This window comes from Myodes glareolus, chromosome 26 (genome assembly GCF_982192425.1).
Source record: "Myodes glareolus chromosome 26, mMyoGla1.1, whole genome shotgun sequence".
NCBI classification, from domain to species: Eukaryota; Metazoa; Chordata; class Mammalia; order Rodentia; family Cricetidae; genus Myodes; species Myodes glareolus.
Window position 1 is genome coordinate 29,888,853 of NC_142051.1, and position 27,361 is coordinate 29,916,213.

At 38.6% G+C, this 27,361-nt stretch overlaps 1 protein-coding gene across 4 annotated transcripts; it reads right to left on the reverse strand.

The window, feature by feature from the left end:
* Positions 1-2,021: 2,021 nt before the first annotated feature.
* On the reverse strand, positions 2,022-27,188 carry Zc3h11d (zinc finger CCCH-type containing 11D). Of its 4 annotated transcripts, none has more exons than XM_048418858.3 (13): positions 25,929-27,188; positions 23,341-23,460; positions 22,905-23,025; positions 16,335-16,499; positions 15,309-15,386; positions 15,114-15,227; positions 12,662-12,772; positions 10,209-10,313; positions 8,939-9,058; positions 7,443-7,547; positions 7,001-7,204; positions 5,165-5,257; positions 2,022-2,336 (listed from the first exon to the last, which is right to left on the reverse strand). In XM_048418858.3, exons 2-13 carry the CDS (start codon positions 23,350-23,352, stop codon positions 2,311-2,313), a joined length of 1,254 nt encoding a protein of 417 aa, XP_048274815.2. In that variant the 5' UTR covers positions 23,353-23,460; positions 25,929-27,188; the 3' UTR covers positions 2,022-2,310. The 4 variants fall into 4 exon arrangements, with proteins under 4 accessions (XP_048274815.2, XP_085539547.2, XP_048274813.2 ...); XM_085683421.2 differs by lacking the exon at positions 25,929-27,188 and adding an exon at positions 25,466-25,529 and having other exon boundaries at positions 7,001-7,201; XM_048418856.2 differs by lacking the exon at positions 25,929-27,188 and adding an exon at positions 25,466-25,529.
* Between the last annotated feature and the right edge of the window lie 173 nt (positions 27,189-27,361).

The window sequence follows — 27,361 nt, forward strand, 5'->3', positions numbered from 1 at the left end:
AAGACAGCTGAGGCCATAACAGAGAACTCCTTTTTTATCTCCAAGTGGAGAACTCCTTATCGCTGACAATGAAGATATTTGTTGTAGAATTTTAGAGACTTATCATTAATTTAAGAGATTCCTTTTTTTCTGGGTTTATTGAGAGTTAGCTGCATTTCACTAATTTGCTAAGTAGAACTATTAATATCCATTACCAAACATAATAACAATTTTATTGTTTCATCTTTGACGTACGAGTTATTTAGAATGTTGGAGCCCACAATTTTGAATCCATTCCATCTTGACTAAAGGTCTAAGAGTTCAGGTTTATTCTTGCTCCTCAAATATGAACAACAAGATGTTTGATCAAAGGTGTGACTACTGGATGCCTTACTCTTCAAATGTCTGTCAACTTCGGGTGTGGTTACCAGGTGTTTTGAGATCTAAGGAGGTAATTATGCTAGGTTTGCTCTTTGTATCATGGGAGTCTTGTGCCCTCCCCTTTTATTTAGGGTATGTAAGGACTGACAGTAATAAGCTCAGAACTATTTTGATTTTTGCAAAAGTATTCACTGTAAATCCTCCTGACACTTTCTCTTGTCTATTTCCTTCCCCAATCTACACTCCCCTTCTCTAGAATGCATGGGTAAGACCCAACATTAGAAAATCATATTCTAATATTCATATATCAATAAGACCATATTTGGCCATTAGTTATTACTTATAACAAAATGAGTTTGCTATTTAAATGAGCATATGATGTCCTCTCATCAAGTTCCAACTAGGCAGCTTTACGGTTGAGCTGTTTTCATACACACTTCTCAAATCTGCCTCATCAACACATATATCTGCATCATCTTCATTTTTTATGCTCTGCTCGTTAGAACAAAAGAAATACACCCACTGTTATTGAAGTCAGCGCACTAGAGCAGAACTGGAATTTATCACTTTGCAAATGGGAGCTGTGTGATGTAAAATGTTTCAAGTAAAATACTTTCAAAAATAATGCTCTTGCCTACAACTATTAAGAGGCAACTCTTCATCAGAAAACTTGTGAAAATCTAAGATATCCTAGTATGGAAGTATAAATGCTAGAGTACTTTATTTTTTTTTAAAAAAAAAAAGCCTTATGTTGAGTTAATACTTATTCTTTAAGTTTTAAAACTAAACCTTCATGGTTTTGCTTTGGTCATATGGAAAATGGGTAATTGTGAGTAAAATTTCAAATATTGATTTAAAAGTTTATTATTAAAAATCTACAATCCTAGAATGGAAAGATAATAAAGGAGTTTCCAGATGAGGCCTCACTTGGTTTTGTTTTTGAGATTAGGTCTCACTGTGCGGCCCTGACACTTTGTAGACAAGATTGACCTTGAACTTAGAGACCAGCCTGCCTCTGCCTACTGGGTGTCTGATTGAAGGCTTGAACCACCACTTGCTTGGCATCTCCCTTGTGTCTGAATTTCTGGAGTCACTGAGGCCTTGGAACTTCTGAGAAATAAATTAGTTCACTATTCTTTTTAAAGGAACCTCCTTCGCTCCATTATGGTCATATAATTTTTGTCTTTGTGACAGGAAAATGTTCACTCTTCGGGTTTGAGTGTGGCACCTCTTAGCAGAGAAGTCTTGTAATTGCCAATTAAAAGACACTCTTTAGCAACTTCCCTGCATGATAGACCAACTTTCTCTCCTCCTTCTCCTCCTCCTCCTCCTCCTCCTCCTCCTCCTCCTCCTCCTTCTTCTTCTCTCTCTCTCTCTCTCTCTCTCTCTCTCTCTCTCTCTCTCTCTCTCTCTCTCTGATACATGAATGGATATTTAGATTAAAATTCCTCTGAAGTGTTTCTCGCCAACTGCCAACTAGGACATTGTTGAATTAATTCGTGTTTGCCTTATGAGTTACTCTTGAGAGCCCTGCTTCAAACCTAAGAAAAGGTCTGAATTGTTTGCCATGGAAACCATCACAAACAGCAGAGATCGAAACAGAGTTTACCCTTCGCTCTGTACAATCTAGCTTGCTTACGATTAAAGAATGATTTTAATGGTCAAACTTTGAAATTTTATTAAATGTTTGTGGCAATGTATTGAATGAATCCCAGACATACATACATAAACAGGCAGCTGTTTGCAATTTGCATTTTATCAGTTTTGAACAAGCACAATGTTCTTCCTGCATCTTATTTTCAGAATTTGCATTTTATCATCGTTGACTACCACTATATCCTATGGAGTACTTGAATATCTCATTCTTTGAATTTTCGTTTTTGCTTGTAAATCAGGTGATGGCTGGCACTTTTCTCTTTTCTCATTTTTCTCTTCTTTCAACCTCCAAGTTTACTTGCTCCCATTTCTTCTTGGCTCTAGTAACAAAATACACAAAATATTTCATTTCCTTTACATGTTTTGTTTCATGAATTCGTATTTCTGTTGTTAACTACCATGAAAGCGAAAGGGAAAATCAAAACCAAGCTTAGTGTTTTATTAAGTTTTCAAAATGTCATTCAGGCTTCCTAGATTTCTTTTTTGATGCTTTTCGAACATTGCATTTTAGATGGAGGGTTGGTGAGAGATTGACTTAATACTACATATAAATCTGCATTTAAAAGAGACACCAAGAATGAATGAAATGAACAGTTTATGATATGAAGACAGACACTTCCATGTTTGCCCTATCAGAATGAACATGTGGCCACAGGGAAGACTGGCACTGAGAGTGTCTCCAATGCCCCTAATCCTCCTATGCGACCAGCTCTTTCCTCTCTCCTCCCACTACACCCATACCATCCTGCAACATTTTCCCAAAAGACTTCTCGGGTCCATTTACATTTCCTCGGTCTTGGCTGCAGGAGCCTCAGAGGAACAGGCAAGTGGCAGCTCGTGCCTTCTGTTCCTTCCCTTCAGCATCCATCTGTCCACTGGGAAATGTCACAATGGCTGTTCTGCGCCCTAGCAAGAATATGTGTGGGAAGAAACACAAGCTAATCTTTCTCTTTTTCATTCGGGGGATGACAACAGCTACTGGAAAGACTGAATTTGGGGGTAACCAATTTCTCAATCAAAAACATGGAAGAGAACAAACTTGCGGCTTATAAAATACTACTCATTTTATGAAGCCTTTTACAGTATGTAAAATATTAGTCCTCATTTTTCCTGAAGTAATAGACCTTTGTACACAAATTCAGTTGAATTCACTTTGCCTTCACAATTCAGTCACATTTAAAGGGTTTTCTTGGGGTTTTGCTCCTCTACCCAGACTCTGTGCTGCTGGTCCTAATTCCTGGGATGGGTCAAGAAAAAAATGGGCAGCCATGTGGCTGCCAAAGCGAGAATACAAACTTTCAACAGACCGATGTAGCTGGTTCTTCAGCCACTTAATCTGCCTGGGGTTTCACGAACCTGGACGCTCACCCAAATCACCTGGCAGTGTTGGTAAGATGGCATCCGACCACAGCAGGTAGGAGGTAGCGACTCCACATTTCTAATGCGCTCTCGAGCATGGCACTGCGGCTGTCCCTCAGATCATACTTTGAGGAGCAAGGGTTTGCTCCCTGGATGCTGGGCCGGTATCTGCTTATGACTTGCTCAGAGGCCATCTGTTGAGGTCACAGCTAAGTGCCACTCTGACCCCAGCAGAACTCAACAAGAAGCAGATATTTTCCCAAAGTTCATCCCTTCACTTATAGCCAGACTACTTCATGCATTCACTCCGTGATCTTTCTCTCTCACACACAATGGCCGTCTTCCAGCGACGCCCCCCAGGGCTGTGAGATGCCCACCTATGTAACCTCGACAGAATTCTCAAGAACCTGTCTTCAGCCTTTCATGTGAGACAAGGCCTGCCTGTCCCCTATCCCCAGGACCCTGAGTCATTCTTTGTAGAGCTTTTATCCCTGCTCTTCACCTGAGGACAATAGAGCCCTGCACGGATGTGTAGATTCTATGCTACACATAGGTGGTACATACTTACATCCTGAAGTACTTTGACATGCCCCAAATATTTCCACTGCTGCTACCTAACTGTTTCATATGGGGAAGGGAGCCACTGGGTTGCAAAATCAACCATTTTCACAGGATTAGGGCAAAGAACACTCCTCAACATTCCAAATGCATTCCTCTCAGATGGAAAACATAGCAAGAAAAGCTGGAACTTAGAAATGCCAAATTCCTTCAAGGAGTTTCATTGTGTCTTCACTTTTGTTTTCTCTCTCCTCTCTTCCCTCTCAAATTATGTTTGATCACATGTAACAATTGAGCCAAAGTTAAGAGAAAATATAGTCAGTTAAACAATAATGTATCTACCTTCTCTTGCAGCATAATTTGGTTTGCAAAATGAGGGGAAGTTGAATTAAGTTCTGTCTCCAGTATATAATTGTACCGCTTCTGGGTGCTGACACACAGTTGAAGTCAAATGAGGTTTTTACAAGTCTCGTATGAGACACTTATTTTGGAGAAAACAAATTATCTAGTCTTCATATGGACCTTCTGGAAGATCCTGGTATAAAAACTTATGGAATCAGAATATCTTTAAATTACTAGGATATTTATTTGGATACAAGTTCCCTATCTGAATTATGTGTTCTGAAAGATTCAGTTATCTGAAAAATAATTCATATTCATTGCAACTCATTTCTAAGCAAAGAAAGACATCAACCTGCCCAGCAAAAGATTCATTTGTGGTCAGGACTCGTAGGAATATCTAACCAGAGATTTCCAATCTTCCTGTTCCCTCAGTGAGCACAGCGTATAACAAGGGGGAGAATACAGTCACTTGATGCCTCCTTGGAGATTTATGGACTGCTAGCCCAGACCAGCTTACATCTCTCTATGTAAGTACATCAAGAGAGTATATCTTACTTATACTAAATATGATTTTATACACTTTCACTCTATTATAACAAAGACTAGCTTAACATATGTAATTATTGCAATTGCTGTATTTGATCAACAGGAAAAAACAGCATCAAAATGTTTTCTGATAACACAAACAGGTAAAACTGAACACCATGAAACAAAATAATATTGACTTGTCACTGTACCAGGGGACTACTAATTCCCCAGATATTCTCTATAATTAAGTGATCTTGATTTTTTTTCATTTTAAGTGCTTTTAAATCTGTTTCTTGACTTAAGAATTTGTCATTTATTTCCACGACTACCCGACACATTGAAGTCACCAGTGAGTAATTACCTGGATATATCTTTTCCGTTTTTGAATATGTTTTTGTAAAAGGAATTCTTCTTCGCCAGGCTGAACCATTATATGTTGTTGACATATGTTTATCTGAGAAAACAAAAAAAGGAGACTGCTAGCAAATATTGCTGAATTCAGCAACTATATGCCGAGAGCATGGCAAAGCTATAAAAATCTCAGCAGTAAGAATTACCCTCCACGCGTTTTCTCTACCATTTGAAAGCTAAGGCAACAGGAATACCAGTGAGTTTATTAAATTCATTTACGTGACCAGCGAATAATCTCTTAATCTACTGTTCATTTCCTCAAATGAAGCTCTATCCTATGAGACTAATCTAGAAGAACAGTATCTACATATAGCATTTCACGATCTTTCGTCTGTGATTTAACACACTGTCTTACTCACATTTGGAGAGGTCATGAGTTTGAGAGAGAGCAAAGAGGAGCTTGCAGGAGGGGGTTTGGAGGGAGGAGAGGAGGGGAGAGATGATATAATTATATTATACAATCTCAAAAAATAAAAGAAAATTAAAGATTCAAACAATACATAACTGACTTTGTAAATATCTTTTAAACTTTATTTTAAAGACAACAAGGCACATGTGCTTCCAGGAATTGCCCTCTGTGAAAACAGTGGCCACTGAAATCACGAGCTGAGGGCCCCAGGAAACCAAAGCAGGTACACACACACACACACACACACACACACACACACACACACACACACAGAAGAAAGAGAGAGAAACAGAGAGAGAGAGAGAGAGAGAGAGACTAAGTCATCTATAAGGACTTGCTTTTCTCTGCTCCCTTGTTATCATCACATTTCTATAGTTCTCAGTGTGTGGTTCATATCAAGAATTTTCTTTTTATGTCATTTTGTGTGTTTATACTTGCATGAATGAGACACAACAGTGTCCAGTGTAGTGGCTAACACATTCAGTTCGTACAAATCTAGACTTTGGCAATACACGGCGCTAGTATACATTGAAGTTCTCATAGCCACAACAGTATTATGGCAAAAATAATAAATAGTATAATAATTGGCAATAACATTAAAACAAGTTCCTTCTGAGTGCATACTTCTTTGCTTATACAAATCCATACACCATTACAGTCTAACACAGTGACAATGAAATATCTACTTCAGTTGTTAAAGACAGATAGTCTTTGCCTACGCTTCCAAAAGTTCTTGACAATTGGAACTCACCAACTACATTATGAATACAAAGCTCCAACGTGAATTACAGAGAGCTGAATGACATTTTGTTAAGTCAAGAGAACTGAAACCCAACTTCCAAAGAGCAAAATTCATCTAAAGCCGGAAGAAAAAGAAATTCTCCCTTGTGGCTGTGTACTACCTGACATACACCATGCCTTTGCCTATTGCAAGATGAAATGATTTAGAAGGGCATGGTGGGAGAGAGGTTGTCAGAAATATTGCAGTTAACCCTCAAACTAACCCTTTCAAGAAAGTAATCATGATGTCCTCAGGAAAAGACAGGGTGGGAATCTGACAGACATAATTGAACCGTGCACTTAGTGGAACAAGAAAATGTCAACCACGTAAAAATAATCCTCCCGCGTGAAATGAAACTACCCAGGGTAAACAAAGAGCTGTGCAGGGAGGCAAGTCTCTAAGGAGATGCACTGCCAGTTCATCAGCATCCAAGCATGAGTATTGTTCCATGTCCTTTAAATCATGCGCCTGACTCCTCCTGGATGCGGTCCTCTGGTTAGTGTTGAGGACAGCAGTGAGGGGGAGGAGCAAAGATCAGCCATCCACACTAAGGCCAAGTGCAGTCAGGAGTGAACCACATCAGTAAAGACCCTCACCTGGGCAGAGGTTGAGTTTGGGTTCCTTGTTGACATCGGCTTTGTTGTAGGACCCAGTTGTGGGCCTGCTTCGGGGAGGGGCGTTCAGTGTGACAGTTCTTACTGAATCTCTTTGGACATGCATGTAGGAGGCGTTCTCAGCATTTCGGTTTTTATTCTGATGGTGGTAACTCATCTTATGTTTGGGATTTGGGGTGTGTACTGCTGTAAACCAAAAGAGTAGAGATGAGGGATGAGACAAGCCAGCTACACCTTCATAAAATATACTGCATATAAAGCATGGGGCAGCAAAATAGAAAAAAATCTAAGCTAAATCATGCCACGCAGAGAACTGGGGTAACTTTTAAATCATGGCCATGATTTTTCCTTAGCGTAGGAAATATTTGATATTTAATCTCTGTGAGAATTATAATTAGAAATACCAAACACTTGGATATTCTACCTCTCCGCATTCCAGAGCCAGGGAAGTTCTTTGGTTCATCATAAATCCATTTTCTTTTCTTCACACCTTTAAAATGAGGCTTCCTCACTGGCTGGACATCATTCGCTTGGAGAAGATACAAATTTTTTTACAGTTTTTCAGAGATGCTTTTATCTGAAAATTACTGAGGTGATAATTACATATCTGTGCATTCTCACATCAAGTAAAAGAATGCCGCTCTAAGACTAGCTATTGGAACAAAGAGTGACTGGTTTTTAAGTGTCAAAAAAAATCCCTCTTGGAAATACATTAATGAGAAAAAAAAAACCTTTGATAAGTTGCTTTCCTTTTAAAGTGTTTTATTGTTCTCCAAAGGAATGCGTGGGCTCCTTAAAATAACAGAAAAGTGCACTCCAATCACAATAACAAACCCCAGCATAACGCTATCTTAAGGTCATAATTGTTATCCTCAAAATAAATCTTGTTGTACTTTTTAAGCCCAAAACTACTATTTCTTAGTGAGTTTGGTTAATACATAAAACACGTTTACTAAATTAAAGCGCCTTATCCTTTTTAAAGTGTAACAAGGTTGAATACTCAGATAGTTTGGCACAGCAAGGCCGACTATGAGAAAGTATAAGCTTCCAGTCTTTTTCGTCTCCCATGCTATGTGAATATACTCATAGCAAAGTTTCTACATGCATTCTCAGTTTTTCAAGACTTTCCAATGGGATTCTTAAACCAGTTTTGTAGAGGCATTCTGCTGTTCGCACATGACTACAAGGGAAAACAATACCAGTGTTCGGATTACAGTAGCTTTCCATTAGTAGGACAATAAATCCGTGTTTGCCTTAGCCTTAAAGTTTCGCTTAAATTTTAAGCCCTAACATTTAAGCCCTAGACATTAAACGATAAAACATGTCTCCTCACCACACATCACTCCCAAACTCCCACATCTCAGATATAACATCCAAAGTTATAACGGGTACCAGTAACAAGAGTTTCCTAAGGGAAGTTATTGCGGTTCTCCTTCAGTGCCTGGGAACCAAGAATATTAACAGCAGTTCAGCAAACAAAACCAGAAACGGGGGAAGGAGAGAATGAACAAGGCAGATTCCATCAAAGCAGTGGCTCAAAGCACCAATGCCCAGGAAAACCAAATAATAAAAAAAAAAAAATGAACCATAACAATTGTGATTGCAAAGCTGCCGTTATGTTCCACAATGGGAGAAAGCCAACATGCTGGACTAATGACTTTTTGCATGGGCAGCTTACTATTACGTTAATATGTACCTCAACCTGGTGGATATAATTTGTTAAGGCCTATATCATAATCTGTACTCTGAATTTAAGAGGGAAATATTGTTTATTTACTACTTCAAATGGCAGACTTTTCAAACCACGCTTTTTCCTTTTCTTTCTTTTTTCCTTGTCAAATTCTCTTGCATATAAGAAAAACATATCCCTACAAAGACAACCAAATGCAAGGTCTAAAAGTGATGTGACCACGGCCTTACTTGAAGAGGGACTCTCTCTGCACTTCACGTTGATATTCTCTGTAGCATTTAGCACATGCGTTGTAGGGACTAGGCGAGTGGTTAGGGTATGCTTTGGGTGTAGGCTGTCCTTGCTTTCTTCTAAAGCAAATAAAGAAAAAAAATGTCAAAGTTAGTAAGAGAAACGCTTCCAATGGGCATACCTACTATGTATGTATGTCACTTTCGAGAATGCATGGTTAAAATTGTCTAATTGCCACACCGTACCTCAAGTACGGGTGAAAGTTTAAAAATGCTAAAACTATAGCTATCATTTTCATGCACAAGTGAGATTTCAGTGTTTTAACATCTCCTTGAAGATTTTAAGTACATTGTATTTTCTATAGGGAATGAGTCCATTTAAGTTCTCAAGACACTTTTAATGGGATCACATTCATTTGCTCTGTGCTTGGCAGAGGGACTATTCAATAAAACATCCACAATGTTTAGAATGAGCTTGTTCTAAATCTGCGCTGTTTCACATAACAGCCACTACCCACACGTATGTATTTACTACTTGGCGTTGGGGCTAGTGCAGTTGAAAAACTGAATTTAGAACTTTATTCATGACAATTAAATTTAGGCACTCACACATAGCTAGTCGCCTCCAAATTAATATAGCTGAGGTATTTTCCCCTAAGCATTTCTTTGATGAAATTGAGAAAATGTTAGCTCTGAATAGGAGACAGATTTACATGTCATTTTCCACTAAATAACTTGACACAAACGTCTTTTCCTCCGCATCTGTCTACAGGAGCACACCCAGCTGCAGACAGATAGAGTATCACTAAGCTTTAGAGTAAACATTGTATCTCTGGAGTAGCCACAGGTTGTTTGTTATTAGCAATTACTGTATAAAGGGTATGGCATCACCAGAATGAATCTGATGATGCTCATGATCAATGTTTCTCCAGAAACTCAGTCATTCTGTTTTAAGTTGCTAAAACAAAAAACTTGAGAGGTCTTTGTACTGCCATTTAAGGAATTTGATCACTTTATGACTGAAAGACTTGACCTTGGAATGTCCTTGTCCAACAGACTAACTTTCCAGACCAAGAAACAGGCTATAAAACTTAAAACAATTAAGTACACAGCCAATGCAGAGCCTTGGGGCTTTGGTGTCCTATTCAGTACTTTCTGATGTACCTTTTCATGATGTATGGAAACATGTGGTTTCCATAACAACTATGATGCTCATTTTATTTATCTGCCCAAAGTACAGAGGGTCAAATTTTAACACAAGACTCATTACCTTTGACATTTGAACATTTGGAGGTGGTTTCTTTCACTTCAGCTAATGCTTCACTTTCATCCACGCCAAGAAATATGATCCTCTGTGGAGCATAGCAGTCACCCCCTAGAATCAAACTTTACAGTCAGGGGCAGCAATAGTAACAAGAGGCACATGACGCCCTTTCAATATGATAATTATCTTCAAAATATCTCTGGTGTCCGCTTTTGTTCAAACATGTCTCCGATGATGCTGTCCCCATATCTCCACATATTCTATCAGAGATGCTTAGTTTAGTGCATGTGTATTAGCTATATTATTTGAATGGCCAGTGTGTAAGCTGACATACAGATAATTTCAAGAAAATTCACATATTCAACCAAATTAACTTCCCTCTAACATAGGGATCTTTAGAGATATTCATAGTAAATATAACTTATCTTTTCTTCATTTGAAATATGAAAACCTTTTTTTTCCTTAAAGGTCTTTCTTCTATGTTTTTCAAGATAAATATACATGTAAGTTTTAAATACTACAAATAAACTTGATAGTACCTTCACCATAAAATGTATTATATTAAGCAAAAATGTTTTAAATTATCATTTTTATGTGTATGTGTGATGTGTTTATGCATACATGTGCAGGTACAGGCATTTGTGTATGTGCATGTATATATCTATGTATTTGTATGTGTGTGTGCATGTTTGCATGTGTCTGTATGTGTGTGCCTGTGAGTGTGTGTGCATGTGTGCATGCCTATGCTACAGTAAAGAGCAAAGGACAATTTCTGGTGTTGCTCTTTGCCTCCCAGAAAATTTGATGTAGTATTTCTTGTTTGCTATTACAGTTGCCAGGCTAGCTAACCTGCCAATTTCCAAGGATTCGCCTCTCTACAGCCCCCATACAGCTGTGGAAGCACTTAGATTTCAGACACATGATGATACCATGTATGATATGTAGTATGACTTGTAGGTTGTGCTGATCATAACTCATCCATACCTGCCAGACAATTTACCTACTGAACCATCTCTTGAGCCCCTTAATAACCTCCTCTGAAAATAATATTCAGATGAGGCCATAGCTCAGTGGAGGAGCTATTGCCTAGCATGGACAAGGCTCTAGGTAAATCTCATTCCCCAGTGTAACAAAAATAAAATGAACATTAAAAACTAGTTACGAAATAATCTGTGAAAACGTCACACAACAAGACATCCCCAGGGTGCGAAATAGTGACTCTTACATCTTGGAGTGATGAATCCTCTAATTGGACTTAAGTCCTGCCCATAAGAGGGAATTCATGCCTGGTGCTGAAATCCTAGCCAACTACCTATGACTGTTGAGCTCATGGAACCTACTCATTACACTTTTCCAAAACATTGCAGCTCCTGACTGAATCCTAAGACATCATTAGACCCAGATAAGTATAGCTTTTACCTCTCATCAAAGAAGCTTCTTTTTACAGCAAACAGTGACCATTGTGGAAAGGCACACTGGTCAAGATGCTGAGAACAACTTACGGTGGAAGACCCAGCCCCAGATACATCTCTAGCATAACTTTTGTACCTAAGGTTCAGACAACATCATAGAAGTATGTAACGAGTAAGAGGACCAGGAAATTTGCTAGCAATCTTTCTATATGTGATAGCAAAACTGCACTCAGGAAACACCAACAACAAAGTTGCCTAAACAAGGCCTGCACAATGACAATACCAGTGGGCGTATCAACACAGATGGAGACACTCTTACAAGACTCCACCTAGATGAAGAACTTCAGGCAAATAATGACTACTAATTAGACAAATACTAAGAGAGGGAGGAAGATTCAGGCCTCTCCAGAAAGCAGGCCTGTGATGGGTTATCTAATTCCAAGGGTTCAATCCTAAAGACATGTCTATATGAGCAACAGGAAGAAGACTCTGCAGGTTGTATTGATGCATCCATACCTGCATGCATATGTGTGTGTGTGTGTGTGTGTGTGTGAGAGAGAGAGAGAGAGGGGGGGGGGAGAGCTACTGCAAACATCAACAATGTGGATATGTCTCATACAATTCAACTTAAATATTAAACTAAAATACTCAACCTGAAGGAGTCCAAACTGCACATTTCCACTTAAACAAAAATGTAAAACTAAACTGTGGGGGCAGAGGTCAGAGTATGGGTATCAATGAGAGATGACGATTACCCTTGCTAGCCCCTTAGTGACTTATAAGAAAAAGCTGACATAAGTGGTATTGAAATACAACAGAACAATTTGACAAAAGAGGACATCAAGGTAGCCAATAGGTTCATGACACGATGACTCCATAGTCGTATAGGCATGCGGATTTTTTCCCGAGCTATATACCTCAGAGTAGCATGCTTCACTAAATTCATTAATGTGATGAAATTAAAAATAATGCTTCACATGTTTAAGCTGAATAGGACTCACTAACTACAGCTGTAAAATGTACCTCTTTCAGGGACATCTAGCTCACCTCCATTTTCAAACGCAGCAATGTCAGTCCTTGGTTTCCTATCCAATGATGTTTTTGCCTCACCCGACCTTTCAAAGAGGCTGAACTTTGTTGGAACTGTAAGACCATCCCCTAGAGAGGGAAGAAACAAAAAGTCACTCCAGCAGTCTTCACACTGTAAATCAGACTGTGACAGCTTTCGTGGTGAGAGTTAAGCAGCCGGAACATTAACATAAACATGATTGCCATCATGAGCTGGTGAACAATATATAAGTGCACTTATTTCAAGCTAATTTTGTAAATGATGAAAAACAGAAGTTCATCCTCCTATTTTGATTGGCAACTAAATGGCAAGGGGAGGTTTAAGCAATCTTACACTTATTGTGTGAGCATAATACATTTTGTTCATTTGGTGTTTTATTGTAATGAATTTGAAATGGTTCTCTTGATTCTATCTCTTCATAACTAATTTAGCAAACAGTGTTAGAGTCATTATTACTGGTACTTGATAATTAAATTATTCTCTTAATTTTCATTGTACATATTCAAAAAATCTACTTTGAAAACAAGCTGTTGACATCAGAATGAAAAGAGACGCAGCAGTCTAAAGCAGCGTGAGCTTCTAGATGGGTTAGGACACAAAGAAATAATCAATTCATTTTGTGGGTATCAGTAACATAGTTGATGAAATTCATGGAGGGAACCCATAAACAATAACACTCTTTTGTTGTGGCATTTCATTTGTATTTTAATAAATAAAACTTGCCTGAAGATCAGAGACTAAAACAACCCCACTGGTCAGCCTTACAGCCAGGCAGTGGGAATGCACACCTTTAATCCCAGTAACCACACTAGTTGCCATAGAAACCAGGTGGTGCATGTCTTTAGTCCCAGCCCTAGGGAGGAATATAAAATGGGAGGAGACAGCTCTCAGACACAGTCTCATTCTGAGATTCTTGGAGGCAGGATCGCCATTTCAGACTGAGGTAGAGGTAAGAGCCAGTGGCTGACTGCTTTGTTTTTCAGATCTTCAGGTTGAACCCCAATTTCTCTCCCCGAACTTTTATTAATCGTGCTTCACTGTTTCACAGGAAATTTCCTAATCTTAATATTTGTGCGATAGTTATGTAAAAGCAAAGAATGTGATATCTGTGCTTGCAGCAGTTCAGAATATCGTTAACAGTAGTGTTCATATTTATTCTAATAGTAAAACTCCAGAAGTAATAAAATTTTGATTCCTTTGGAGTCAAACAACCCTTTCACGGGGGTCACTTAATACCATGAGAAAACACAAGTATTTACAAAGCAATTCATATTAGCAGCAAAATTATGATTATAATAATGCAGCAACAAAACTTTTATGGTTGGGGGTCACCACAGTGTGATGAACTATATTAAAGGGTTGGAGCATTAGGAAGATTGAGAACCACTGATCTAAGTAAACAGGGTTATCAGGAATTAACGTTTTGGAAGAAATACAAGCAATATTTATATGTATCCAAATGTACACATCATTTGTTTTATACTCTTCCATTTTTAATTTTTGACTTGTAGCTTTGTCTTTCGTTTTTGTTTGTTTGTTTTAAGGTTTCTCGCATCTGTTTAGTACAGGGTCCAGGATGCTCCGCCTTCTGATGGTCTTTTGCTGCCACCATCTGTCAGCCATTTAAACAACTTGCCGCATAGAGGCAGGAGATACAGATGCTCATCCTCAGCCTCCTCATCCCTTGTCATTGTTCTCCCTACTCTCTGCTAGCTCCTCTCTCATGTGCCCCCCTTCCTGCCCTCGAGAGGATCAGGGAGCAATTAAATTCTCTTCTATTGCTACAATATGTGCACAAGCTCGCTTGAAACCAGGAAACCCTATTTAAACTTTTAACACTTATGGACTTTTCTTCAGGTTCCTGCTTTTCTATACACAATACGATGCTCTCTGTCTTGCCTTCAAGGACAAGGTGCTGACCAGAAGCAAACTCGGACCTGCTTAAAGAAAATGCATCATGAAAGAGTGAGTGTCGGACTTGTCCATCAAAACCGCCTTAAGACTGTTTGATACACAAAAGACACTCATTCAACAGACAGACCGGCATTCTGCCACTGATATCAGTTTGCCACCCCACTTTTGTCCATCCTGGTCTGGGTTATCCCTTCCGTTAAAAATAAAACAGTAAGTAATATTTCACAGAAAGGCATACTGCAGACACAGAAAGGCAAATTATTTACAGAACTGCTGTGTGGAGTGTGAGCATTCCTTGTGTCTGCGGAGTGCATTCATCGAAACATCATAACATTAGCAGCATCCTTTCATAGGACATTTGGGTCATCCAGTAAGAAGTTTCCCTCTCACTCTCAAACCAGATGTATTATTTATTATGTAACCCTGTTCTTGTGTACACTGCACCAAATAATTCAAGGTCTACTCACTAAATATCTCTTATTATTTCACTTTGAATGTTATCGTCTCGTTTCTTACCTTCTTGCAACTCACTGCCAGTTTCCAAAGGCTTTTCTAACTCTTTTTCCACTGTAGGAGCTGTGCTTTTTGATGACGAAATGTCTGGAGGAGCATGGAATCGATAGTATTCACCTAAACTCCCGTGAGAAGAGAATGGTTAGGATGTGGGGCAAAACGAAGCATGGGAAATTCCACAAATGTTTGATTTCTTACCAGATTTATAACACATCTCCTTTATTGCTCTTTTCTCTTCAATTTCTTCGGGGGTCTTTGTCCATAAACTAGAAGCATCTATAGGATATAGTTTTTTTAAATTAAATTGTCCCAAATCTAAATAATCTGAAAATTTATAAATCAGAAAGAAAAATCCCAAGTACTATTTTCATGGGCGGACTGCTCTTCATCAAATGTTTGAACTTAAAAAAAAAAGTGCAAACTCGTATTTCAAAATGCTTTTGTGTTTAGTATTTGAAAGAATCATCTAAGAGAAATTATATATTTTATGCTCTGTGTGCTAAAATGAGAAGCAGAAAACACAGACTTGCTGAGAAGCTGGGGGCTAGAACCTGTGGGCACAGACGAGGAAGAAACTATACCTAGCAAAAAGAACAGTGAAGAATTTTGTGCATCCCTAAGCACGGAAACTATAGCGGTTGATACCCACAGAAAGATGCATTCCAGGGCAGAGACAAAGTAAATTTGGGGTTTTTTTTTGGGGGGGGGGAGGTGATTGTTTATCTGAAGTTTATCTAAAAGGCTCAATTGTGCTGTGATGATGTGAGAGGAAAGTAAAGGACCACAGTGCAGAACACATGGGTCCTAATTCTGCACATACTTCTCTACCGATATCAGGCATGATGCAGATTGCAGTACTTTATAAATTACAAGCTACTATCTGGATGCTTAAAACTCAAAAGAGTAAACATGAAGGGAAGTAGATGTATGTACACCAGCAGCCCAGCAGTTGTCTCCTATGAGACTGTCTGTGAGCCCATGCACTTAAACATGGCATCCGGCTCCCAGCCATCATACGGCAAAAACTCTCGGTCCACAGAAACACAAGCACACGTAGACATATTATAAATTAGAAACCAAAACTCGTTTCTTTGATGATATTTGTATTTTCTCAACAAAATCTGGTTTATATGTTGCATTTTAAGCCTCTCATAGTTGAGGAGTATGTAGAAAATACTGTGGGTTTTGACATGTGTACTGCAATCCAAGAAAAGGGGTACTAACCATTTTGTTCCTCTTCTTCCTCTTCCTCCTCTTCTTCTTCGAAGTTAGTTTTTAAAACTAATGGATTATGAATGGGTCGTGATACATTCTCCATGGGTTTCAGAGGTTCCTGACTCTGGCTTGGGGGTGGACTTCCTTCCTGACTTTCCTTCTGTAAGGTGGTATCTACAGAGAAAGCACAATACTTTAGTCTGTTCGATCAGTATTGATAACAAATTCAGTGACAAATCATTTTTTCTGATGTGTTCTTTTATTTCTGAACCTCACATGCCTCTTTCAGCATTGTGACCTTGGCCAACATCTTCTAAAATGGCCTCCGTCCATAGTTCTCCATGCTTTCCGAGCCTTTTCTAGAATTGTCTTTAATATTTCATGCACAGAAAAGCAGGCTTTTTCTAATCATTGACTTACAACAGCCTCTTCCTAATACACAGTTTAAAATGGTTGATTTGTACAGTGGTAATGATATTGGTAATAATTTTGAGTGTAGTGCAGTTGATACAGTGTAAAAAAAAAAAAAACCCACAGCACAGACACCACGACTGTATCCTGCAGATGAAATAACCGTGCCACAGTGAGTTGCCTAAGGTTACATTGGCAAGTGTGTTTGAGACAGGATGAGATTCTAACCCAGTTAAAACTGTAGTCAGTGATCTTTAACTCTGGTAATTCGACTTCCAACGTCTACGTCTAGTGCTTCTGGAGCAAGAATAGCTTATGGAGAGACAGTTCCGAGCCAAGACCTGGTGAGGGAAAGCCTGCATCTGAGATCAGCTGTGTAATCTCTTTGATTACTTAATCCCCAAGTTTCCAGTCTTCTCTTCAATCAAACCGATTGGGTTTCTATCCCTAAAGCCAGGGGCGGGATGCAGTGGGCTCAGCTCAGCACTGGATGACTGAGTGTCCAATTTCAAGGATTATCAGTATGTGCTATCATGTCCAGCTTAACCGGCGGTTTGATATAAACCCCACAGCCCCATGAAGAGAACCACGAAGAACTCTTAACTGATAATCTCACTGAGAGTGTAGATGTGATCTACAATGTCAAACCAACTAATGGAAAATTGTTTGGGGAAGCACCTCACCCTGGAAGAGGACGGCTGGCGACTTGGATAACATTCCGTGGCTCCATCTCACATACTACACACGTGGCACATCTCACATACTACTATACTGGTGGGTCTCAACTCAGCAAGGGAAATCCCAAACAAACCATTGCGCTGGTTGCCTTTTTAAATACCCAAGTTTTATCTTATCTTGACCAGAGTGACAGCGGTACATATAGATTACATAACACTTTGTGTTAACTGATCCTTTATTAGCTTTGTCTTTTCATAATTTATACTATTTCCACCTTGGGTTTATAAGTAATTATAAGTTCTTAATGAAACACAGGAAGGTAGATGTTTTTCCTTATGTGTCCTACATGACAACTCAATGGTCTAAGGTTAAAAAGAAATTTAGTTCTAATTGATATAGCATTTGGTAGATAGACATTACTACAAATAATATAAATAACTGCCATGGATCAACTTATACCTTCTATAGTATTCAATATTTCCAAAGTAAATAGGTAATATATTAGCTCAAGACATATTTCTTTTAAAGCCCTTGATAGTTGGTATGTTTGGAACACAGTTTATCCCGCAAAGTTTGATGTATTAGAATCTCGGGCCCCAATGTAGAGGCGTGTGGTGGGGATCTTTGAAGGGGTGAGGCCTATGGGAGAGAATAAGGTCATGAGACTGTTATTCTCGTAAACACACTAATGCTCTCTCTCGGTTAAAGGTAAGGTCTTCTGAGATTTGTGGAGTTCCCATGAGTGAGCTGTTTTAACATGAGGCTGGCATCTCCCCTGGTGTTCTTTGTACCCATACAACATTTTTTTTTTTACTTCTCTGCTATATTGTGAAGTAGCCGGGAGACTCTCACAGGACATCGGTACTGTGTTGTTTAAACCTTCCATCTACTAGAATCATAAGCCAAATAAACCTCTTTTCATAGATACACACACACACACATATATATATATATATGAATATATATATGCAAATATATGAATATATATATATATATATATATACACACACACACTCAGTCTCTGGTACCTTGTAACACGAATATAAACAGACAAAAACAAGCATTCACCTACTTCCAAGAAACTGAATTCTCATTCTAGAGTACAGAACTGTGTCTGAGCAGAGAAAAACTTAACATGACTGAGTTTTCAGCTCAACATGATTAACTAATATCCAAGATTTCCCAGGGCAGAATTGTGAAGTGTAGGACATTGGTAAGTGAACAAACCCAAGATTCTTGGTCTCATAGAGCTTTTATTCTACAAGGACTCATTAGACAATAAACAGTGCACAGAGCAACCAAATTATCCTGCATCTGAGAAGTTAATGGGGCGTGGAAAGCAGGAACTAGAAGAGAGCAAGGAAAATTGGAAGAGTATATGAAGGAGGTGGAACCACCGGCTACATTTCAAACATGGCGCTAGGTACCGAGCTCATTAAAGGCAATATCTGAGCAAACCTTTGATGAAACAAAGTAGCTGGCCACAGAGACACTGAGGAAAAGTCACATCATGCAAAGCCCTGAAAACGGGAATATGCGAACATGCTCCCGGAAAGGCAAGTAGAGAAACATACAGATGGGGCTGAATGCCAAGTATCAGAGTTCGGGGAGTTAGCAGAGGACTTGATCAAATCACTTTCGGAATTCAAGCTCTCGTTAGGACTCTGGCCTCTCTGAATTAGATGAAAAGACACTAGAGGATTTGGAGTAGAGGACTAAGATCTGCTTGATCATAAGACTGTAGGTGCTGTACTTTGAATAGACATAAAGAGAGAAAGCCAGGGGAAACCAGGAGCAGCTGTACCAATAAAAGCTATGAGGCAATAATAGAGGCCTGAGCCGTGCAGAGATGGCACAGATGATGATGAACCCTGACTCTGATGTATCTGGATGGGAGAATTGTGTTTCTGAATGGATTAAATGTGGAATGTGGCAGAAATTTGGACGAAGATTCAGGGGATCTAAGCAACTGCGAGGCTGGGCTTACAGTAAGGATGAGTCAGAAACAGCAAAGGATAGAGCAGGCTTTGAGAGAGCAGAGATAAAATCACGGTGTCAGTCTTAAATACATTAAGCGTGACATGTTCATTAGTCATGTAAGTCAAGAGAAAGATGAATTCAGACATCGGATGCTGTTAGGTGTGGGGGGGATCTCGATTTGGGGTGGTATATAAACAGAGCCATTGCAACCACAAAGTTGAGGCTGGAGAGAAGGCTCAGTGGTCAAGGCCGTGTCCTGCATAACCATGAAGACTGGGGTTCAGATCCTAGATCTTTGTGACAGGCTTCAGTCCTGCGATGACTTACAACTCTAGTTATATAATATCTCACATCCTCTTCTGGGCTCTATTTGTGCATAGGTAGGTGCACTTGAACACACACACACACACACACACACATATATATATATTATATATTCACAAAGACATGGGTTGGGCACAAATAAACAAAATAAACCTAAAAGAATTACTAGTGGGGAAAATGTAAGGGTACAAAAGTGGTGAGAGGTGACAAAATAGTAAAGAGGTGAGTATGATCAAGATGCATTATGTACAAGCATGAAAATACTAGCAAACCCATTGTTATATATAATTAACGTGTGATAATAAACATTAAAAATAAAAATAAGACTGGATGGCATTACAAGAGAGGAGGCAGGGAAAAAAGGAGTTCAACAACTTTCCTGGACACTACTCATGAAGTATAATTGGCAAGGGCAAGTCAAATGGGGCACAGAATGAAGACAGTATTGAGGTCTCCAAACATAATGTGTCCACACCTTCTAATAGCTCAGGTTACACAAGGGCTCAGATTTGACTAGTGTATTTAATAATCTTCATACAGCAGGTAGAAGGGCCAAAAAAAACCTGATTTTGAAAAGAGAGGAAGAAAGGGAGGGAGGAAGGGAGAGGGAAAATACTTACAGCGAGAATAAATAAAATACGTTTAGTGCCACTGAGTGGGAAACAACAATATGGCATAACTACTAGGGAGAATGAATTGAGGAAAAATGCTAATTAGTTAGTAAAGAGATAAATACATATTTGTATAATCAAAGAAAAGGCTCCGTAAGATTAAAAACAGTTGTGTGGAAGTCACAGGATGAACTGTTGAGTTAATTTAGTTCATTTAGTCACCAAGTGGGAAGATAGATTAGGTGGAGAATGAATGATAGTTCGTTTTGGGACGTGTGAAGAGGAGACTAGTCCAGATGGTAGTTAGGTGGGGAGATGAAAATTTGTAGAAATTCCCTACTCATCCCTTCAGTTCATCAGTAAGATACTAAGGTCACCATCTGCGATGTGGAGATGTTGGAAGATGAATGAGAAGGAAAACAATTTAAGATTATAGTCTAGAAGAGATCTACCTGCGGGTAACATGGTAGAAGCATGGTCGAAGTCGGTAGTATACACTCATTTGCGGCCTGTGATCAATTATTTAAACTCCATCATTATGGCCATGTGTTTTCTTTATCCACGAGCAGCTTAATGGATGCAGGCACAAAGAATGTGGGGAGTCATGTACCAACATTATGGCTGTAAGAAGAGGTTACTGCAGTGAGTGAATGGTAACAGACTGGGAAGTGTGTGCAAAACATTGGTTGCCAGGGAGACTCATGAGAAGATACCACAGGGCTAAGTGATGGAGGAAATAAAAGCAGAAAGGTTAGGGTAATGATAGGACACATTTTCATACTGAAATTATCAAGGATTAATAAAGTGGTACTAATATAGTAACAATGATCTACAAGTTGCATGTTGTTGAAAACAAGGCTAAAGGAGGTAGATGAACATAGCAAAAGACAATGATACAACACTAAGGAACAAAATAATATCAATAATTAGCTGCAGATTCATGTTGGACAGTGTTAGAGAGAAGTGTCAGAAACAGTCTGAAATTGGCAGCAAGGACCAAGAAAACCCATCATCTCACACTAGAGCTGGTGGTACCTGAGATTTGCAAGAGAGAGAATTGGGATTGAGAGTGATCAGTCATCAGTGAAGAACACCATAGGAGGACCAGAGTCCTCAAGGGAAACTTCTTACATAAAAGTCTGAAAGATGAGAGGAAAATTCAGAGAAGACAGAATTGTGTTGGCAAAGAAAAACTGGAGAAGAATGGGTGAAAAGGACAGAAAGGCAGGAGAGGGCCATTGCAGATTCTCTTACATTGATTGACCATAAACAAATATAAAAGCCTGAATGCAATTAGCTCCACACAAAATATAAAACATGCAAGTACACACAATGAACCGACGCTGGGAAGATAGTGTAGTGAGTGCAGGGGTCTCTATCCTGTCTTCCAAAGAGCCAAGGAGATTTAAGAAAATTGGGCATTATTTGTCTATACATCCCTTTAGTATCTTATCATGATGAGCTAGAATGTTTAGGGGAAAGGGTTAGATCCCAGTCAGTGCATGAGTAGATTTGACCCTACTGAAAGGAGGCTTCTTCAGAGTGTCAGGGTAAACCATAAAAACTTTCAGGAAAGCCTGAGATTTCCAGAAAGGCCAGTTCTATTTACAACATACAAGAGCAACCCACCCAACAACATGACAGCAATTAGCACAGGGCTTATTTTAACAGTGGGGAAGACAATGATTGTCATTTACACAGGCATCCTATCCAGCCTGCTTTGAGAGGAGGTCTTTGTTTCCTGTTGGTCTTCCAAGAGCTAGCGAAATCCCTGGGATTAAACTACCAGATAAAAATAATGTCATGGGAATGTTTTTCATTTGATCAAAAAGAAAAACCATACTGTTGTAAACTAAGAAAGCCAGGTTAATCCATTACAGCACTTCGGTACTTTCATCCCCTTAAATTACTGCTTAGATTTCATCTCTTCACACCCCATCCATGTGTCTAAGCAACCGATTTACTGCACATTATTTTTGGTCCAGACATTGCAAAGCAAAGGCAAAAAATTATGTTACCCATCCTCCAGATGCTTACAATCTAGTGAGAAAGAGAAACAATAATAAAAGTATTACATATGTGATGTGCTTTATGGAGTCAAAAGTTTCCCAAAGTATGCAATAAAAGGCCTAAAGTCTTAGCTATTCACTTACTGAGGTTATGTGAAACTAATCTTTTAATTCTCAAAGGGCTAATATCATATTCTGCTCATATATAAGACCATTCCACTAGAGACGTACGGTGACCATTGCAGAATAAGATTGCTACAGCATCGGAGAAATCTTGAAATCACCAATTTCTCCAACAAGGTTCCCTTAAATATGAGGTCCTGTGTGTTCTGTGAAGAATCTGTGTCAAGTCTCACATAAAGGGAGCATTTTAATATCACTGCAGACAACTGCTGTGACAGAACAGACCTGCAACCAAGAGTATGCCTTTGCTCTCTCTCTGCACCTATAAGAGATTCTTGACCTTCTCACCTCATTTTTTGTATACAACTGCGCCCCCCTAGGCTTCTTTCTACTCCAAGACCAGACTATAATGCCACGTAACCAGTTATTACAGATATACTCACTGCTACTTGGTGGCAAAAATAATCCATTGATATTTCGGGGTTTGCTGTGGTAAAAGATACAACTGATCTTCACACAACCAAGAGGTTGGGTTTCCCAGAAGCATGAAATGCTGCAGTTTTGCTATGAAAAGGAAGTGAGGGGAATACAATGTTTAGGCACTCACAGTAAATGCAGACTGCTAGCACACAATGCAATGCGACAAGAAAAGTTCTAATTGCTGGCTTAGAATCACCCCTGTTTCCTACATTTCGCCACCTCTCAGCTTTTCCGTTTAAAAGATAAAGTGGTCTTTTATTTTTCTACAAGTTTATTTTGAGCAAAGTGATAAACACTTAAGACTTTCTAGGAGGAAGAACTACTTCTATTTTGTTATAAAAGTTAAATTCAGTGATATGGAAGGAAAATTCTTGAAGTGAAAATGATCAGTCATTTTACCTGCATTTCCATGTGTCTAAATCTGCAAAGTGGATCTAAACATTTTCTCTCTCTCCATAATGAGCACACAGTGTCACTGCCAAGGGCTTCTTCACAGTGTCGGAATCGGCACTGGGAACCCTGAGAAGTAAACAATGCAGAAGACACAATATATTAATTCTAGTGTTTAATAACAAAATGCTAAACCAATTAAAAACAAGGAGTCTATATAAAATTGGAATCATGAAAACATACTACCAAATGCAGGCTTGTAATGACTAAGTTGTAGCAACTCTGCCTCTTTTCAGTGAGAAAGTAATAAGAAAATGTCATGATCAAACACCACAGGTTAACTCGCCGCAAGTTACTCTAAAAATGCTATGCTTTGCACCCAGTGAGCGTTCACTAAGAGCAAAGATGTGAGACTAGAGACTCCCTTGACTGCAATACAAAAAGAGGGGGGCTTTACTTCTCTTTCTGAAAAAAACTTGGCGAGTATCTACAAAGCAGCAGGATTCTGCATGTGAAGACCCACTCTACCAACCATTAAGACTATGGAGATGCTGCAGACTGTGTTGATATCGAGAAAATAAGTGGAATCTCAACCGTGAGACACTGTGAAATCGGAAGTAATTTCCACATCACACATCACATATATGTTTCGTGTTCTTGATCTACAAAGACAAACAATTGACTAAGGTGTTTTCCATATCGACCAAAGTAGATGTGGATTATGTCAACTGGCTACTATTGCTTTATTTTTGAATTCTACATTCTTTTATGCATGTACTCACAGTTGGAAAAACTGTAGGCCACTGTCTCCGACAGGGGAACAGCGAGCGATAACAACATTCCATTGCATTCTTTTCTCTCTGACATAGACTCTTTGTCTTCTTTCTATTTCTCTACTCACTTTCCTTTCCCATCAAAGATGGAGTTTGTACTCTCAGAGCACGGATGATAGTGGGCAGTGAGTTTGCGGTCAGCAAACTGGTATTTAACCCCATAGCTTCACTACTTTTCAATAGCCACCGTATTAACAGTTAACTCAGTTTCTCTGTTTTTACTCTTTAAAAAAAAAATTCTGTCTAGTCATTTCCTTACAAGATAATATTCATCAGTCTCGTGGGGATAAACAGAGAAAGAGACAAAACTCAGGAAGTTCGCCTTCCAAGAACTCTTTGAAAGGTAACGTGACAAAAGTGGGCTGAATTCTTGTGACCAAAGAGTTGGACTCCAGGTTGCTAGTAGAGCTGAAAGATGTTTGACCAGACAGAACATCTATCTTTTTTTAGGATCATCTGGTACGTGAGCAGTCATTGAGTTTCTACATTTATTCATTTTTTAATATCCATTAATCCCAATTCAGTTTCCACTTAACATTATAACTGTGGTTGATTTGTTTATGTATGCTACATTCGACTTCTTTTGACATGGTGTTTAAATACTTGTTACTCAGACTTCCGACAGGAGAAGTGCAATAACTTTTAATGAATTTCAAAGAAAAAATATACTACACCACTAATAGCAATCTGAATTCAACTATTTAATAATGTATGACTGAAGTCATATTCACCAAAATAAAATTCTATATTTTAAATATCATTATATAGTGTACAGAATTAAGAATCTGATATTTAAAGAAATAATATATGCAAATGTCATATAAAAACTGTCATGAAATTAACTATATATATATAATGAATAGTTTTAAATACATAATAATTTGAAATTAACTCAGACTTTCTCACATAAATTCAGGATATCAGAAATATATAGGCTTTTACTTCAGAGTTAAGGTATCTTTTATTGCTGCTTCTTCCTTCAGTCTACTAAAAAGCTTAAGCATGGGTACTGTAAGTTGTACAATATTTACCTTTATGCATGTGGAATTAACAAAGAAATAGCAGTCATTCCCAACTTCTGCCATTTTCAATCTCTTGCGGCTAATCCAATGACTGTGTGTTTTTTATAAGTATGGACAAATTGCAAGGACGCAAATATAAGAACTATCAGAGTGTAAGGGGGAAAATTGTTCTTTTCCACAGTCTTTCAGGCTATCAGTAGTATTCCTTGACAACTGACCTCCTGTTGACAGTATATTACACAATAGATAATGCTTAAAGAAATTTAAATTAGAAGATACCTTCTCTAGCTTTGCAGAAATGTTGACAGTGGTTACTAGTAATCACACAAACTCAAACTTCCAGAATTTTCCTCATTGTTACACAATCCATTGTTTGCTCACCATAAATGACCTCATCTGCAACTGTAGGCTTCTTCACCTAAGGGAATACTTTCCTTGTCCAATATATATCAAATATACTAAAAGATTATCTGTAAGTTTAAGACTGTCTTTTATCTTTCAGTGTTATGGTTAGAGGAGAGACACAAATTCATATTTTCAAAGTTAAAATTGGTAAGTATTTCATGAGGAAAGTTATTTCTATATGTGGTTTGAAAATGAAACTAACGTAAATATGCTATCTACAATCCAAAAAATAGGTACAATTATTTAAATATGTGCCTGTTGCTATATACACTGACTTAGAGAAAATCACAGCCAGATTGTAACAGTAATAAATGTACAATAAAATAAACAAGAGTACCTATTCATCCAGGGACTTTATTCCATTTTCATGCATCATAAAAGGAAAATTAGCTTCTTCTGATAGCAAAGGGTTCCAGCGTGCTTGAAACCTTGGAAAATTTGTTGAAAATAATATGAAGCCCTCTGATTCCCAGAGGGAAACATTTCAATGAGCGGTTGTTAAAGTATCCATCTGATCATCTTTCCTATAAGAATCAGAACCTAGCAGAAATAAAGAATATTCATCATAGGTCACTTCGAAGTTGGCTGGTGATGACTGAGCACACTGGATCGAAGTATGTTTTTAAAATACTGCAGTCTTTTCATTGAAATCGTAGATGATCAAGATAAACATTGGTCTCCACTTTTAGTAAAACAGGGTAAATTGCCGTGAACTTTTTTAGTCCAAAGATCTAGAGTAATAATCTAGAGCTAAACTCTAGGTTCATTTGCTTGTAACTGTAAAATAAAAGGAATGAGGCAGTGTTAGAGGTAAAAGAGCAGACAAAAGTTTGGCAAAAACCCTTGAAATTATTGATAAATCCATAAAGATAAGCCTTGCCTTTTGGTTTGACCTTCTAACTCTGGCAGTAAGGTGCCCATCTTTACAGGCAAGTCAGAAAAACACCCCCAAGAAGTATTTTCCAGTGTGCGTCTGCTCCAGATGAATTCATGACCGAGTGTGGAGAGTCACTCGATGGCTTTCAAATACTGTTATCAAACACTATTATTGCCGAATTAAGTGATTTCACATGGAAAGGACTGAAAAATGCTTGCCTCTCAACAGCTGATGAGTAGTCCACATTCTACTAGACATTAAAATCAGCTCAAAATCACAAAGAGATTTGAAGAAATAAAAGATTCTTTCATTGTGTAAAACTTTAATTGGGCACGTTCTGTTAGTCCTTGGGATACCCAGAGTCCTCCCCTTTCCTCTCTTAGTTCTTTCCTTTCCTATCACTAATTTTATTTTTCACTTTCGCCTCATTTCCATCCTGTTGTGTATTTCATCTTAGTCTTTTATAGAAAGTTATGATTCTACTCGATTTTTTTTTCTCTCCCTGTAATGAAAAGTGCTAGGAAATTTGTCTTCAAAAACAGACCGAGAAATCCTGGATTGTGCAAGCCAAGATAGACTCTGACGGAGTTTCTTCTTGATATGTGTTAGGTTGCTAACACATTAGAGAAGAAAAATCTTCCAATTATCCTGAGTACCACTTTAAAGTTGGTGGCCAGCGGCCCTAGACCAGCTCTGTGTCTGAACTGGGGGAAGCTGATGGCTGCCATCCTTCCCAGTAGGAAGCTGATCCTGGGATGATCTCCTGGTGTCAATCCTGTTTCTGCCAGAAGCCTTGCTTCAAGCATTGAAGGAACCAAAATATTGCTGCCGGTGATTCCAGAGAGGAGAGGCTTAAAGCAAGTGGAATGTTTCTGGAAGATGATCTTTTCTAA

Excerpts from the sequence above, each read along its gene's own strand:
- Zc3h11d (XM_048418858.3), bottom strand. Across the intron at positions 15,228-15,308 it reads GGAGATGTGTTATAAATCTG|GTGAATACTATCGATTCCAT; the intron begins GTAAGAAATCAA and ends ACGGGAGTTTAG. Across the intron at positions 7,205-7,442 it reads TGGCTCTGGAATGCGGAGAG|CAGTACACACCCCAAATCCC; the intron begins GTAGAATATCCA and ends TTTGGTTTACAG.